Source organism: Leucoraja erinacea, chromosome 3, assembly GCF_028641065.1.
Source record: "Leucoraja erinacea ecotype New England chromosome 3, Leri_hhj_1, whole genome shotgun sequence".
NCBI classification, from domain to species: Eukaryota; Metazoa; Chordata; class Chondrichthyes; order Rajiformes; family Rajidae; genus Leucoraja; species Leucoraja erinaceus.
This window is the reverse complement of record NC_073379.1, coordinates 56,295,605-56,312,879: the sequence shown is the minus strand read 5'-3', so window position 1 is coordinate 56,312,879 and position 17,275 is coordinate 56,295,605. Positions and strand designations below refer to the sequence as shown.

The following is a 17,275-nucleotide window of genomic DNA, read 5'->3' as shown; positions in this document are numbered from 1 at the left end:
ACAGTGGACAGGGCTTTAACTGTCCCAAGTTCCCCTGCCTTTATGTCTTTCTCCACAGTTGAAAGAGCAGAGAAATGGCAGCACAGAACGCCACAGGAGATCCTTTTTCCACTCGTCACTTTAATTTCATGTTTCATGTATCTGGTTGGCAGACCAATATCCCTCCCTCCTATACGATAAAGATCTATCATATCGTATTGCATTGTATCGTATCGTAAATATTCATTGAGGACCTAGGCCATCTCCTGCAGCTACACACACACAGATGATCACTTTGGTTTCTGAGAGACACTATTCTCTCTCTAATTCCTACTTCCGCTAGATGTACATAAAATCTCTTTGGATTTTCCTGAATATTATCTGCCAGAGCTGCTCCTGTTTTCTCTGTCCTGCTTTTTTTCCTCGCCTCCAATTTTTTCCTTCATCCTCCCTTCTGCAATCAGTCTGAAGAAAGGTCCAGACCTGAAGTGTCATGTATGTATTTTCTCCAGAGATGCTGCCTCTGGAATGGAATGGAGTGCCACATGTGACAAGGCAGAGTGAAATTGCTTGCATGCCCGAGGTATATAAATAGTCGCCACATTAACGGCACTGACAAAGTTACTGTACCCCCCCCCCCCCCCCCCCCGGTCCTCCATTGTTCTCCCCCCTTCCCCCCTCCCCCATCCCCTCCCCCTCCCCCTCCCTCACGGTGATCTCCCCCACGCCGGGCACTCCATTGTTCCCCACTGGTATAAACCAACATCTTATTACTATCTTCTGCCCCCTTTGCCCTCCCTATTTTCTTCTAAAATATGGTCCACAGTTTCTGAAACTCCTCCATGGACACAGCTGCCTATTACTGTCCCATGCCTCCTTCTTTTTCCAGACCAGAGCCTCAATTTCTTTTGTTATGCATGCCTCGTTACTCCCACCTGCCTTACCCATAACAGGGGCATGCATGCCCTGAACTCCTGTCTTAAGGTCATCAGGTCATAAGTGATAGGAGCAGATTCAGGCATCTCGGTCCATCGCCCTCTCCACCTTTCAATCATGGCCTATCTATCTCATCCTCCTAAACACATTCTCCTGCCTTCTCCCCACAACCCTTGACACTCGTACTGATCAAGAAATGAGTCATCGCGCTTTTAAAGGTATCCTGCTTTCCAGACGTCCCACTGCCTGCAAACAACCTGCTCCAATCAACCTTAGCAAATTCCTGTCTAATACCATCAAAATTCACCTTGCCTCAATTCTGAGTTTTATCTTTATGCTGAGTTTCTCCAGCACTTTTGTCTCCCTCTGAATTTTATCTTGTGGGCCCACTCTCTCTTTATCAGTAACTATTTTAAAGTTAATAGAAGGGTGGTCGTTGGTCACAAAAGTTTTATCCATGGATACTTCAGTCACTTGCCCCTTCTAATTTCCATGACTTTATAAGAGTAGATCATCTTTGTCCTCTCCCTTGTAGGGCCCTCTACATATTGCCTGAGGAAAGTGTCTTGAACATATTTGACAAATTCCACCCTGTCTATGCCCTTGGCACTATGACAGTGCCAGTCTAAATTTGGAAAGTTAAAATTTCCTACTACAACAGCCTTATTAGTCGTGCAGCTGCCTGCAATCTCTTGGCACATTTGTTCTTCTAATTCCCGTTGACTATTTGGGGGGCTGTAGTTCACTCCCGACAAGGTGATTATCTCCTTTTAATTTCTGAGCTCCCCCCACACAGACTCAATGGAAGAATCATCGGCAGCGTCATCTCTGACTACTGCCGAGACATTCTCGATACGATACAATAGAACTTTACTTATCCCAGGAGGGAAATTGATCGGCCAACAGTAGTAATAAAAAACACAAAATACATGAAACTTGAAGTTAAAGTGCCGAGTGGAAAGGTTTGGGGGTTGTACAAAGATTGGGGTGGGGGGGGGGGGGGGGATCAGTCTCAGTCTATCCCCACAACAGATGGGGGAGGAGTTGTAAAGTTTGATAGCTACAGTGAAGAAGGATCTCCTGTGGCGTTCTGTGCTGCATCTTGGTGGAACCAGTCTGTTGCTGACGGTACTCCTCAGGTGATCAGTGTGTCATGGAGGGGGTGAGGTGTATTGTCCAGGATTCTCCTCAGTTGCAGAAGCATCCTCCCCTCCAAGACCACTCCCATGAATCCAACCCCGCACCCAGGCTGGAGCCAGCCTTCCTGATGAGTTTGTTGATCTCCCTAATCAATAAAGCAACACCCCCTCCCTGTTGACCCCCACCTATATCTCCCCGATTGCACCTGCACCCTGAAACGTTAAGCTGCCAATCCTGCCCTTCTCTTAGTCAGGTTTCCATAATGGCAACAACGTTCCAGTCACATGCACCTATCCATGCCCTGAGTTCATTGCCTTACCCATCAGGCCTCTCATGTTAGAACAAGTGCAATTCAATCCAACATTCCTTCCTTGCTCCCTGCTCTCTTCCTGTGCTCCTGCCTATTCTGTCTCCTTAACTTCTTTCATCACCTTCTATACTGACTTCCAGCCTCTCACCTGACAGTCCTGCAATGGATCCCATTCCCCCTGTCAATGGAGCGGCGATCGCAAACATGCCTGCCAGGATATTGGTTCCCTTCCAGTTCAGGTGCTCTTATACAGATCTTATACAGGTCACCTTAATATCATATCCTGCATTTCTCTGACTGCTCTCCTTCAGTTGCCCACCATGAGACTCCGAAGGTAATGTCCATATCAACATGAGAGGAATAGGTTGGGTAGAGGCACCCAGTCTCTTGTCCAGAGTAAGTGAATTGAAGACCAGAGGACATAGGTTTAAAGAGAAAAGATTTTAATAGGAATCTGAGGGGTAACTTTTTCACACAAAGGGTGGTGGGTGTATGGAACAAACTGTCAGAGGAGGTAGTTGAGGCTGGGACTATCCCAACATTTGAAATAATTAGACAGGTACATGGATTGGACAGGTTTGGAGGGATATGGACCCAACGCGGGCAAGTGGGACAAGTGCAGCTGGGATATGTTGGCCGGTGTGGGCAAGTTGGGCCGAAGGGATGGTTTCCACACTGTATCACTCTATGTCTCAATGACTCTATCACTCCAATCACTCACCTCCCATGCCTTGGTATTCCATGAATCATAATCATACTTTATTAGCCAAGTAAGTTTTGCAAAATACAAGGAATTTGATTTGCCATACAGTCATACCAATAAAAAGCAACAAGACACACAAAATACATTTTAACATAAACATCCACCATAGTGACTCCTCCTCATTCCTCACTGTGATGGAAGACGAAAAAAAAGTTAAATCTCTTCCCGTCTTTGTTCTCTCATGGTCGGGAGCCTCGAGTCTTCCGTTGTCCGGGCGAAGTTGGTTCCCATACCCGACGGTCAGGCCCACCGTGTCGGGGCAATCAAGGTCCCGCATCAGGGGGATTTCAGCTCCCCCGCGCCGGGCGATCGGACCCCGGGTCAGGGCTAGTTGAACCTCGTGTGACTTGGAGCTTCCCGACATCAGTCTCTATCCGAGACTGCGAGCTCCTTGATGTTGAAATCTGCAGGCTGCGGTTGGAGCATCGATCCCAGGCAAGGGATCGCAGGCTCTGATGGTAAGTCCACGGCCCCGCGGTGGGGCTAAAAGTCAGTCTCGAGCAAGGCTGCCAGCTCCATGATGTTAGCCCGCAGAGCGACTGGAGATACAACCCAGAAAACAATCGCATCTCTGGCAAGTGATTGAAAAAAAAGTTTCCCCCAACCCCTACCCCACCCTCCAAATAAAACAAACCAGAGAACATTAACACAAACTTTTTAAAACACACTAAAAATAACAAAAAAGACAAAAAGACAGACAAACCGCTGACGAGGCTGCCATCGCAGGTGGCACCATCCGGTGAAGAATGTGTCTTTATCGGCATGATGGTGGTGGAGTCAACAAACTCATGTTCGTGGGCAAGCACACTTCTGATGAGCTCTCCTGCACCCAGCACACTGCAAGCTCATCAATGACTCTACTTACTCAGAGATTTGTGGAGATTTTGCCTGTTGCCAAATATTCTGTCACGCTTCTAGAGGTATATACTAGAGAATAATGACTGGTTGCACCACAGCCTGGCTCAGCAACACCAACGCACAATAATGAAGGAGGCTGCAGAAAATGGTGGACAATTCCTGGTGCATCATGGGTATTGACCTCCTCACTATGCAATGGACCTCACAACCTTCGAAGCCAGCTAATATCATCCAAGACTCACACCATCCTGGTACACGCTCGTCTTGTTGCTACCATCGGGAAGAAGGCACAGGAGCCTGAGAACCATTAGCTCCTGGTTCAAGTGCAGTTTCTTCCCACAAAGTATCAGGTTCTTGAACCACCCTGCAAAACCCTAAAAATCTTTTCACTGTACCTTGATGCACATGACAATAAACAAATCTAAAGTAAAAAAATACTAACCACACCCCTCCCTCAGTAACAATCTACTGTGGGCTTGATATAAGGTTACATACATACTTGGGCAAGCACTAACATGGTCTGGTTACTAGGTAAAATTAATACATTATTGTGTTTTTATTTGTTGTTTTGTTCAATTCAACTTTAATGTCATCGCACAAATACAAATATGAGTACAACGAAATGCAGTTTTGCGTCAGTCCGTAGTAGTTGTGCATAAAGAAAAAAAAAAAATAGAAAGAGAGAAGATACAGAATAATCAAAAAATACAGAATAATTAAACAATGGGGACTGAGGGACCGGAGAAATCTATCGACGGGACTCCCGAGTTCAGCAATGTGATTGTATTATTGTAGAAGCTGTTCCTCATCCTACTAGTACGTGACCTGAGGCTCCTGTACCGCCTCCCTGATGGGAGGAGGGCAAACAGTCCATGGTTGGGGTGTGAGGGGTCTTTGATGATCTTCCCAGCCCGTCTCAGACACCGTTTTCGGTGGAGGGCATCCATGGCAGGGAGCGGGGCACCGATGATGTGCTGCGCGGTTTTCACCACCCGTTGTAGTGCCTTCCTGTCCGCAGCAGTGCAGCTGCTGTACCATACCGTGAAGCAGGTGGTCAGGATACTCTCTGTGGTCAGGATACTCTCTATGGTACAGCGGTAAAGGTTGGTCAGGATCCGGGGGGGGACAGGTGGGCTTTCTTGAGCCTCCTCAGGAAGTAAAGGCGCTGCTGTGCCTTTTTGATCAGCTTGGAGGTGTTGAGGGACCAGGACAAATCCTCCGAGATATGTACTCCGAGGAATTTATAGCTGGAGACGTGCTCCACCTCAGTCCCGTTTATATATATTGCATTAATATGCCTGTAAATCTGCAGCAAGTAAGAATGTCATTATCCTATTCCAGGTGCATATCTTGAAAACTTTATTGTCATTCAGAACTTTCGGTCTGAACGAAATTTACTTGCCTTGCAGTCATACATATAGTAAAATAATAAAACACACAATAAACACAAATTTAACATCCACCACAGTGAGTTCATCAGGCACCTCCTCACTGTGATGATAGGCAAAAATCTTAAGTCTTTGTCTTTTCCCTCCTTGTTCTCCCTCTGCGCTAAGGCGATCCAGGCCTCCGATCTTGTGACCCCCACCGGGTGACGGTAAGTAAGACCCGCGGCTCAACCGTGCTCCGCGAACGGGCCGGTTCAAACTCCGCGGCCCGGGGTGGTCGAAGCTGCCGAAGCTGCCGCCCTCCAGTCCAGCAGACGAGGCTGTTGCCACGGGAGCGCCCTGGAAAAACAGGTCACCAACCTGTGACCTGCGAGCTCCCAACGATGTCGTCTACTGGGCCCGCGGCCAAACCTCCGAAGTTGGATCGCCAGAACGCCGCCTCAGCCCTGAGTCGGGCTGCCGTCGTCGGAACGCCGCCCCAGCCCCGAGCAGGGCTGCCGCCAGAACGCCAGAACCCGCCACCGTCCTGAAGTCGGCCAGAATCGTGCAGGTAAGTCCTAGCTGGCTCTGCCTCTGGAGCCTTGTGGTCGGTCGCAGTAGGAGGCTGCCAGCTCCGCCATTAGGCCTCAACGCAGACGGAGACGGGGGATACGACAAGAAAAGGTCGCAACCCCCCAAAGGAAGAGAATAAACACGTTTCTCCCAACCCCCACACATACACAATCTAATAACTCAAATTAACTAGCTAAAACAGGACAAGAAAACAACAAAAATGAAAGGAACAGATGGACTGCAGGCGAGCCGCATATGCCATGGTGCATATGTTTAACATATGTGTTCACCTGTACCTGCTGGGGTTTTGAAGGATTAGGGGGGAGCATTGAAATATCGAAAATAGTGAAAGGCCTGGAGAGAGTGAATGCGGAGAGGATGTTTTCACTAGTGGGAGAGTATAGGATCAGAGGCAACAGCTTCAGAATAAAAGGATGTACCATTAAAAAAGGAGATGAGGAGGAATTTCTTTAGTCAGAGGGTGGTGAATCTGTGGAATTAATTGCCACAGGTGGCTGAGGAGGCCGTCAATGGATATTTTTAAGGCAGAGATTGATAGATTCTTGATTATAACCATATAACCAAATAACATGGTTAGTATGGATGTCAGGGGTTATGAGGTGAAGGCAGGAGAATGGGGTTGAGAGGGCAAGATAGATCAGCCATGATTGAATGGCGGAGTAGACTTGATGACTCGAATGGCCTAATTCTGCTCCTAAAACCTATGAATATGAACAATTAAACTCATGACTTGACTAGATTCCTGTGTTTAGATTTAAAATCTAAATATTGGATTGAACTACAGCTTCAAGTTGGGAGCTGGGAGTTAGATGTGGCCCTTGTGGCTAAATGGAGAGAAAGCAGGTACAGGATACTGAGTTGGATGATCAGCCATGATCATGTGGAAGGGGGTGCAGGCTCGAAGGGCCGAATGTCCTACTCCTGCACCTATTTTATATGTTTCTGTTTCAAATTCAATGCAAAATTCTGTCATATATACACTAATTGAAAATACCTAGTAACCTCTTTATTTCAGTTTTAGTTTTAGTTTTAGAAATACATCGCGGAAACAGGCCCTTTGGCCCACTGAGTATGCGCCGACCAGTGATCCCCGCACATTGACACTATCCTACACACGCTAGGGACAATTTACACATGCACCAAGGCTTTTGACAAGGTGCCACATAAGAGACTATTGCTAAAAATAAAAAATTATGGGATTGGGGGTAATATATTAGCATGGGTAGAGGATTGGCTAACAAATAGGAAGCAGAGAGTGGGGATAAATGGTTCATACTCGGGATGGCAACCGGTAACTAGCGGGGTTCCGCAAGGGTCGGTGCTGGGACCCCAGTTGTTCACAATTTATATAAATGATTTGGAGGAGGGAACCAAGTGTAATATATCAAAATTTGCGGACGATACAAAAATGGGAGGAAAAGTAGGGGATGAGGAGGATAGGAAGAGTCTGCAAAAGGATATAGATAAGCTAGGTGAGTGGGCAACAACTTGGCAGATGAAATTTAATACTAATAAATGTGAAGTCATTCACTTTGGGAAAAAAAATGATAGGGCAAGTTATTTTCTAAATGAGGAGGAGCTGCGTTGTAATGCAACGCAAAGGGATCTAGGGGTATTAGTACATGAATCACTGAAAGTTAGTATGCAGGTGCAGCAAGCAATCAGGAAGGCCAATGGAGTTTTGGCCTTTATTGCTAGGGGGATTGAGTATAAAAACACGGAGGTCTTGCTGCAGCTGTACACAGTATTAGTGAGACCACATTTGGAATACTGTGTACAGTTCTGGGGTCCATACTTAAGAAAGGATGTACTAGCCCTGGAGGCAGTGCAGCGAAGGTTTACAAGATTAATTCCTGCAATGAGGGGATTGACATATGAGGAAAGGTTAAGTAGGCTGGAACTCTACTCTTTGGAGTTTAGAAGAATGAGAGGCGTTCTCATTGAAACATATAAGATCGTGAGGGGCCTTGATCGGGTGGATGCACCGAGGATGTTCCCAATGATCGGGGAAACTAGAACTAGGGGACATAGTTGCAGAATAAGGGGGGGCTCTTTTAAAACTGAGATGAGGAAGAACTTCTTCACCCAGAGGGTGGTTAATTTATGGAATTCACTGCCCCAGGGAGCAGTGGAAGCAGAAACTTTAAATATATTTAAGACTAAAATAGATGGTTTTTTAGCTGCCAAGGGGATAAGGGGCTACGGGGAGAGGGCAGGGATATGGACCTAGGTATGGTTAGTATAGTAAGACCTGAGTGATCTCCTGGACAAGTGTCGATCGCCTAGATTGGGGTCGGAGAGGAATTTCCCGGATTTTTTTCCCGAATTGGACCTGGGTTTTTATCCGGTTTTTTGCCTCCCCCAGGAGATCACGAGGTTCTTGGGGTGGAGAGGGGTGATAGCGGTATAAAGGGGAGGGTAGTGTCTTGTGTTCTGTGTCTTGTGTCTACTGTTTGTGGGTAAGTGTGTCTGTTTAGTGTTCAGCCATGAGCGAATGGCGGTGCGGGCTCGATGGACCTGGTGGTCTGCTCTCGCACCTACTTTCTATGTTTCTATGTTTCTACGTAATTAACTTACATACCTGTACGTCTTTGGAGTGTGGGGGGAAACTGAAGATCACGGAGGTCACGAGGAGAACGTACAAACTCCGTAAAGACAGCACCCATAGTCGGGATCAAACCCGGGTCTCTGGTGCTGCAAATGCTGTAAGGCAGTAACTCTACCGCTGCGCCACCGTGCCTCCCAAACAAGGAATTTGTTCATTCCTTCCACTATTCCTTCATGCAACATATTCTAGATTGCCGCATCTCAGTGCATAAATTAAAATTACTCTCTCACTTGGCTTTTGCAATATCCGTGATGTTAGCTGGTTACTAACTCTTCTGCTATTGGAAACATCACTTTATTGTTTATTCCATTCATGATATTGAACATCTCAATTAACCTTTGCCTCAACCCTAAACCAACTCTTCTCAGTTCTCAGAAAATCAATTATATTAGAAATGTTCTCTGCAATATTTTCAAGCGAAAGTGCAAACATGCAAATCCGTGTTTTCAAATTACACCCAAATCTAAATATTTTTATCTCTGATCTCATAGTTGAGATAGTTTTGTTTAAGAAGGAACCGCAGCTGCTGGAAAATTCAAAGGTAGACAAAAACGCTGGAGAAACTCAGCGGGTGAGGCAGCATCTATGGAGCGAAGGAAATAGGTGGCGTTTCTGGTTGAGACCCTTCTTCAGACTGATGTGGGGGTGGGGGGGGGGGGTTGCGGAACATGAAGAAAGGAAGAGGCAGAGACAGTGGACTGTGGGAGAGCTGGGAAGGGGAGGGGAAAGAGGGAGAAAGCAAGGACTATCTGAAATTGGAGAAGTCAATGTTCATACCCCTGAGGTGTAAACTACGCAAGCAAAATATGAGGTGCAGCTCCTCAAATTTATCATAGGACTCAGTCTGGCCATGGAGGAGGCCCAGGACAGAAAGGTCGGATTCGGAATGGGAGGGGGAGTTAAAGTGCTGAGCCACCGGGAGATCAGGTTGGTTATTGCGAACTGTGCGGAGGTGTTGGGCGAAGCAATCGGCAAGCCTACGCTTGGTCTCACCGATGTAGAGCAGCTGACACCTAGAGCAGCGGATGCAATAAATGAGGCTGGAGGAGGTGCAGGTGAACCTATGCCGCACCTGGAAAGACTGCTTGGGTCCTTGGATGGAGTCAAGGTGGGAGGAAAAGCGACAAGTGTAGCATTTCCTGCGGTTGAAAGGGAAAGTACCAGGGGAGGGGGTGGGTTAGGTGTGAAAGGACAAATTGACCAGGGAGTTATGGAGGGAGCGGTCTATGCGGAAAGCTGAAAAGGGAAGAAGATGGGAAGATGTGGCCAGTGGTGGGATCCCGTTGGAGGTGGCGAAAACGTCGTAGGATTATCTGTTATATGCGACGGCTGGTGGGGTGGAAGGTGAGGACAAGGGGGACTCTGCCCTTGTTATGGGTGGGGGGATGGGGAGTGACAGCAGAGTCACGGGGTGTAGAAGAGACCCTGGTGAGAGCCTCATCTATAATAGAAGAGGGGAACCCCCGTTCCCTAAAGAATGAGGATGGAATATTTTAGTGATGTATGCTCCATATACATATGTTGTAAATCTAATCTTTAGACTGCCTCTCCTTCCTAGGAATTACATCCACAACCTCGGTTCAGATTCCCTTAATCTTATTGATAGACATGTAAATATATCTGAAATATTCATCAAATGATTCTCATCCAAAGATTCACAACATTAATTTTCACAAATCAATGCATTGGAAAGACTATTGCCCTTGGTTTTTGACTTGGTAATCTTTTAAATTCTGTATGCATTGTAGGTTTTAGCAGACCCTTACATTTTTTAATTCATGGTTGGGTAGGTTTGTGAGTTAGTCCTCCTTGTAATGATAGCAGGGATTGCTAGAAATATTCATCAAGTCTGGTGGCATCAATGGAAAGAGAAACATGTGCAATGTTTTCATTAGACACAAAATGCTGGAGTAACTCAGCGGGACAGGCAGCATCTCTGGAGAAAAGGAATGGGTGACGTTTCGTATGGGTCATTAGTGGTCATCGTGGACTCGGTGGGTCGAAGGGCCTATTCCCACACTCTATCTCTAAACTAAACTAAAGTAAACTCACGTTAGACAACTTGATAACTGTACAGGAGGCTACAGATAGGTCAGGATGGGAGTGAGATTTGAAGTGTCAAGTAGCAGTTATCTCTGTCGTCTGAAGGCAGATTTTCCCCAAAACGGTCACCCAACCTACATTTGTTCTTTCCAATAATAAAATCATTCAATGGTCAATGGTCAATATTGATTTTATTGCCACATGATTAAACCTCTTATCATAGGCTTAAGGTGAGTGGGGGAGTTGTAATTCAGTATTGATGTGGATAGAGAACTGGCTGGCAAACAGGAAGCAAAGAGTAGGAGTAAACGGGTCCTTTTCACAATGGCAGGCAGTGACTAGTGGGGTACCGCAAGGCTCAGTGCTGGGACCCCAGCTATTTACAATATATATTAATGATCTGGATGAGGGAATTGAAGGCAATATCTCCAAGTTTGCAGATGACACTAAGCTGGGGGGCAGTGTTAGCTGTGAGGAGGATGCCAGGAGACTGCAAGGTGACTTGGATAGGCTGGGTAAGTGGGAAAATGTTTGGCAGATGCAGTATAATGTGGATAAATGTGAGGTTATCCATTTTGGTGGCAAAAACAGGAAAGCAGACTTTTATCTAAATGATGGCCGCATATGCCATGGTGCATATGTTTAACATATGTGTTCACCTGTACCTGCTGGGGTTTTGAAGGATAAGGGGGGAGCATTGAAATATCGAAAATAGTGAAAGGCATGGAGAGAGTGAATGCGGAGAGGATGTTTTCACTAGTGGGAGAGTATAGGACCAGAGGCAACAGCATCAGAATAAAAGAACGTACCATTAAAAAAGGAGATGAGGAGGAATTTCTTTAGTCAGAGGGTGGTGAATCTGTGGAATTCATTGCCACAGGTGGCTGAGGAGGCCAAGTCAATGGATATTTTTAAGGCAGAGATTGATAGATTTTACTTCGGAGTCACGCGAGTGACTTCGTGAAGAAGCCCGCCCCAGGACGCATTGCGGCATTACGTTTCAGACATGCAAAGCGGCAGCCGGGAGTCAGGGCTCCCGAAGAAACGAGAAAAAATCTAAGTTTAGGTAAGTACTTACCTTTACTGTTACAGCCCCTTTGCGTCTGCTTGTTTCCCGCAGGGCGTGCAAGCGGCCCCCTTGGACTCCGGGAGGAGTTTTCCGTTCGAGGGAGGGGAGGAAAGACGCTACTAGGGAGAGAGAGCGCCGGCGGACCATGAATGGGAGCTGTGCCGGTGCCGGTAAACTCTCCACAGGGGCGACATTGAGAGCGCAGGAAGACGGCGCTAGCACTGCGTTGGGGTCCCCTCAGTCCTCGCTCGCTCGCGAGTACTGTCCAGGTGAGGCAGGCAGGCGGGCGGGAGGAGGCTTCCGACATTTGCGGAGCCGTTAGGGGGACCCACTGTGCAGTGCTGGCGTGGAGTGCGCTGCAGCCCGAGTGCAGGTGAGCAGCAGCCCGAGTGCAGAGAGAGAGAGAGAGAGCGAGGACCGCTAATCAACGGCCCGCTCCCGATACTGCACCAAGCCCGTCAGCATCAGCTGCGGGCTGGGGGGAAAATGCTGCACCTGCCCGCTCGACGCATTGGGCAGCAAACAGGGGTGGACCGCTTAGCGGGCGGTCCGCAAACCCGACACCGCGACCGAGCCAGCCCGCTAGCACCTGAGCAGCGGGCTGGATGTGTGTAAAACCCGGCGGTGGAGCTGACATCGGACTGGGACGTCTCTCCACCCAGGAGGGGGAGAGACAGCCGCCTGAGCTGCAGGAGCGGCTCTTGGGCATTGGGAAGGTGAGTTTGCAGTTGTGTTTTATTACAGATTTCAGGAACTCAACGCAAAAAACTCGCAAAGAGAAACTGCCCCGCTCCAACTCTACCAGCGGGGCAGCAACCGGCGGCAGCATCGCTCGCAGAGCGTTTTCGCTATCCCTGAGACCGAGCCAAGCCAGTCTCGCCAGAGCCTACACGGCGGACTGGGAAAGCGGCCAGGAAGCCAAACGGCCGGTCATCTCCGATTCGTCGGAGGGGGACATGTCTCTACCAAAGCAGAGAGAGACAGCCGCCTGAGCTGCACTTAGCAGCTCCTGGAGGAGAAGGTCCACCGGGAACAGCAGCGCTCCCGGCGAGACAGGACAGGCACCTCCTCCATAGTGTCGTTCAGGCACTGCCCTTTGCTACCCTCATACCACGGGTTGGAGCAGGAGGCTAGCTTTGGTGACCAGGGCAGGGCTGGTCTGCAAATGGGGCAGGCGGACAAAATCGGGAGTATGCATGAGGTGCAGGATCAGGAACAGCTGTTGGGTGTCGTGGACCGCTTCGGTAGCAACCCCACGGGCTGGAGCACTGCCGGAGCCAAAACAATGGCAGCCAGCAAGAATATACAGCACCAGAGAACTATGAGGCCCTTAAGGGGAATAAGCCTAAAACAGCAAAATCTGGAAGTTGTGGGGGCCCTTATGCGGGCATAAAAACTCAAGCTACAGCGGATCCGAAGGCTCCTGATGTCAGCTATCACAGCCTATGCTTGTTCTGTGGAGATAAAGAGATCAACACGATTCGAACTAAATAATCTCTGAAGGGAAATACAACACCTGCCCTCAATCTCAAAGATGCAGGCTTGAGCAAAGCCCAGCAGCGGAGGCAGACTCACTGCTATTTGGGAGAGATCTGAACAAAAAGCTGAAGGAGATCGAAGAGGTATCAAAAAACCTTCGGCATCATGAGGGCAGGCCAAGGGACGAGCAAACCACGACTTTCGATACCCTAACAGCAGCACCTCACGGCATCCACCAGTCTATGTCTAGAATATGGGACTGGTGAAAGCTTGGGGCCGCACTATCCCCAAAGATCTTTTAGATCAGGGCCCGCCGCGGACCCCCTGGAAAATGCGCCCCCCCCCCAACGTCGCCAGCACATCCTCAGAACAAAAGCACTCAGAAAACAGAAAACACAAAACCGCCAATAACCATGGAGGTAGGTGGGTCTGGTTCCTACCAGCATATAGAGCGCTTTCTTGGACTATCTCGGCTTTCGTATTAATTCAGTCCACGTAACTATAAGGATGCCAAGAGACAACATAGTTGAATTGGCACTAACAAGCACAAAGTAATGGTCAAACTACCAACTACTCGACAAATAACAGAGTAATTGGGAAAAAATGGTACCATTTCTGTCTACATCATTCAGATGTTAGTATCAAAAACAACATATACGTTGTCATTGAGCATCTCATGAAGTTACCCACTGAAGTAATATCAGAAAGACAGTGGTGGGGTTACCACTTATACTGGGCATTAATTATCTAAAAAATGTTCGGGTGAATTTTATGAGTTTTAAAGCACTTGCATGTATGGGTATAAATAGACTACACTATGGAGGTGGCCTATATTAACCATATGGCAGCATAAAGTCGGTATCATATGAGAAGTTGGTCAAACCAATTTGGCAATGGTATATCCATAGATGTATTTGACTATCAACAACTTACCTGGGCGGTAAGAAAAATACAGTGACAGACACCAGGTCACATAATATTAAGGACTACATCAATTAGATGTTTTCATATAAAGTTAACAAAACTATTAAGCTAAATGATGCAACAGATATTAATGCATTTCATTGTCGCTGTACTGTACACTGACAATGACAATTAAAATGGAATGTGAAACTGATATCGATTATTTGCATTAACGCTATATCACCAGGTGTTCGGGGATGTCCTATGTATGTCGCGGGGGGAAACCAGACCCTGGGCCAGTGGAATCCTCATTAAAAAAAAAAAAAAAAAAAAAAAAAAAATTCTCTGGGACAGATAGTTCCAGCAGAAAGATCGTCAGCTATATATATTAACTTTTCTGACCTATAGGTCATGTTGTCATTCAAGAATGTATTTATAATATTGATAGACAAATGCGTTCACGCTGCATTGGTGAAATTAATTCTATGTATTTTTCCCTTCTGCCTCACCAATCGAGAACAACGCACAGTACAAAAGGATTCTGCTTCAGTACCCAGAATTATTAATATCGGAGCCGGGCACAAATCAACTGTGCCATGAGAAATAAGCTCCTGAGCTGCAGATTCTGCGCAAGCCTCTGGGACTGGGATTGTTATACTGAATAATCGACACCATGTCAGCATCCTTTTGAACATCCACTGGACTACAACACTTGTCCAGCATCAAGAGAAGTACTGCAAGGATAAAGGGGAAAACCTACTCATCCGATACAGGTACTACGAACTGGAATTCCTGGAGAACCTTCATCATGATGAAGGATTCGGCTACAGTGCCATCAACACAGCTAGAATTGCCCTGCCTGTTCTTTTTCAAAACAGCTACAGGACAACAGGCCATGGGGTCACTGGCTGGTGGTAAATTTAAAGGGTATTAAAACTCTAAACCCCTAGACTAGGTACACCTATATATGGGATGTCACAGTGGTTAACCACACTTCAGGGGATCCCACCAGCCAGAGTCCTAAACCTGAACCTTCTATGCACTAAAAACATATGTTAAAGGCACATGGAGCAGCACAGAGTGTCCAGTCACTACTCCTATTTTCAACTAGACACCATGCTCACAGCTTCAGACCAGATCTCTATCATTTGTTCAGGGAATGGTCAAACCAGACCAGGAACACTTTATCCAGTCATAAAAAACGGGCTATCCGCCAGAAAACACGGTATGTGCCAAGACCCTATTACCTTACATAGACACAACCTAATTATGCGAGGGAGATGAAAAGCCTTGTGGGTTGGTCACAAAAAACCTTGTGGTCGGGTAACAAGCCTTTTTTGAAATGGCTCAAGCAGGTTAAAGCTCCTGGGATAAAACTAACATGTATAAAGTTGTCATCCCACAGGAGAAGCTTCCACGTCAACGGCAAAAGAATGGACGTGCCTGTAAACCACATCCTGGCTACAGCAGAATAGTGGGGGTAAAACGTTCAGAGAAATAAATTATTATAAACTGTTGACAAAACCTGTTTTTATTTGCAGGAAGATTCCAATCTGCAAATATTCAAATTAGCCAAGGGGAGCATTTAAAATTCTTCAGTGTTATTGTAAAATACCATTGGTTTTTTCTATAAACAGAATCATTGGTTGATTATGATAACACGCTTCCTCCCTCAAAGGCTTCGGCAGCGAGTGATATAAGCTGTTACACGGTTTGAAATCACAGAGCTTTGAAATCTTCACGAAGTCACTCACGTGACTCCGAAGTAAAATAGTAAGATTAAACGAGAACTTACCAGTTTGAAGTTTGATCTGTATTTTATGAGGAGTTACGATGAGGGATTACGTGCCCTCCGCTCCCACCCTCATTACATGGATCAAACTGATAATTGATGTCTCTTTATTCTTTACTATGTTACTTCAAATACGTGTCTGTCTGTGATTCCACACCGCTGCTTTGAAGTTATGCCGCAATGCGTCCTGGGGCGGGCTTCTTCACGTAATCCCTCATCGTAACTCCTCATAAAATACAGATCAAACTTCAAACTGGTAAGTTCTCGTTTAATCTTACTATTCTTGATTATAACCATATAACCAAATAACATGGTTAGTATTGATGTCAGGGGTTATGAGGTGAAGGCAGGAGAATGAGGTTGAGAGGGCAAGATAGATCAGCCATGATTGAATGGCGGAGTAGACTTGATGGCTCGAATGGCCTAATTCTGCTCCTAAAACCTATGAATATGAACAATTAAACTCATGACTTGACTAGATTCCTGTGTTTAGATTTAAAATCTAAATATTGGATTGAACTCCAGCTTGAAGTTGGGAGCTGGGAGTTAGATGTGGCCCTTGTGGCTAAATGGAGAGAAAGCAGGTACAGGATACTGAGTTGGATGATCAGCCATGATCATGTGGAAGGGGGTGCAGGCTCGAAGGGCCGAATGTCCTACTCCTGCACCTATTTTATATGTTTCTATGTTTCAAATTCAATGCAAAATTCTGTCATATTATATACACATTTATGTAAACAAGATTATTATAATTATAATTAAAACTAATTGAAAATACCTAGTAACCTCTTTATTTCAGTTTTAGTTTTAGTTTTAGAAATACACGCGGAAACAGGCCCTTTGGCCCACTGAGTATGCGCCGACCAGTGATCCCCGCACATTGACACTATCCTACACTGCTAGGGACAATTTACACATGCACCAAGCCAATTAACTTACATACCTGTACGTCTTTGGAGTGCGGGGGGAAACCGAAGATCACAGAGGTCACGAGGAGAACGTACAAACTCCGTAAAGACAGCACCCATAGTCGGGATCAAACCCGGGTCTCTGGTGCTGCAAATACTGTAAGGCAGTAACTCTACCGCTGCGCCACCGTGCCTCCCAAACAAGGAAATTGTTCATTCCTTCCACTATTCCTTCATGCAACATATTCTAGATTGCTGCATCTCAGTGCATAAATTAAAATTTCTCTCTCACTTGGCTTTTCAATATCCGTGATGTTAGCTGGTTACTAACTCTTCTGCTATTGGAAACATCACTTTATTGTTTATTCCATTCATGATATTGAACATCTCAATTAACCTTTGCCTCAACCCTAACCCAACTCTTTTCAGTTCTCAGAAAATCAATTATATTAGAAATGTTCTCTGCAATATTTTCAAGCGAAAGTGCAAACATGCAAATCCGTGTTTTCAAATTACACCCAAATCT

The 17,275-nt window shown here is 46.4% G+C and overlaps 1 protein-coding gene across 1 annotated transcript in view; it reads right to left on the bottom strand.

The window, feature by feature from the left end:
* The window catches only part of LOC129694147 (sialidase-3-like), a 9,315-nt gene extending 5,823 nt beyond the window's left edge, over positions 1-3,492 (bottom strand). The window contains exon 1 of the mRNA XM_055630866.1: positions 3,379-3,492. Within this exon, the coding sequence (XP_055486841.1) occupies positions 3,379-3,492 (114 nt within the window). The remainder of the gene's footprint in view (positions 1-3,378) is intronic.
* Positions 3,493-17,275: the final 13,783 nt, after the last annotated feature.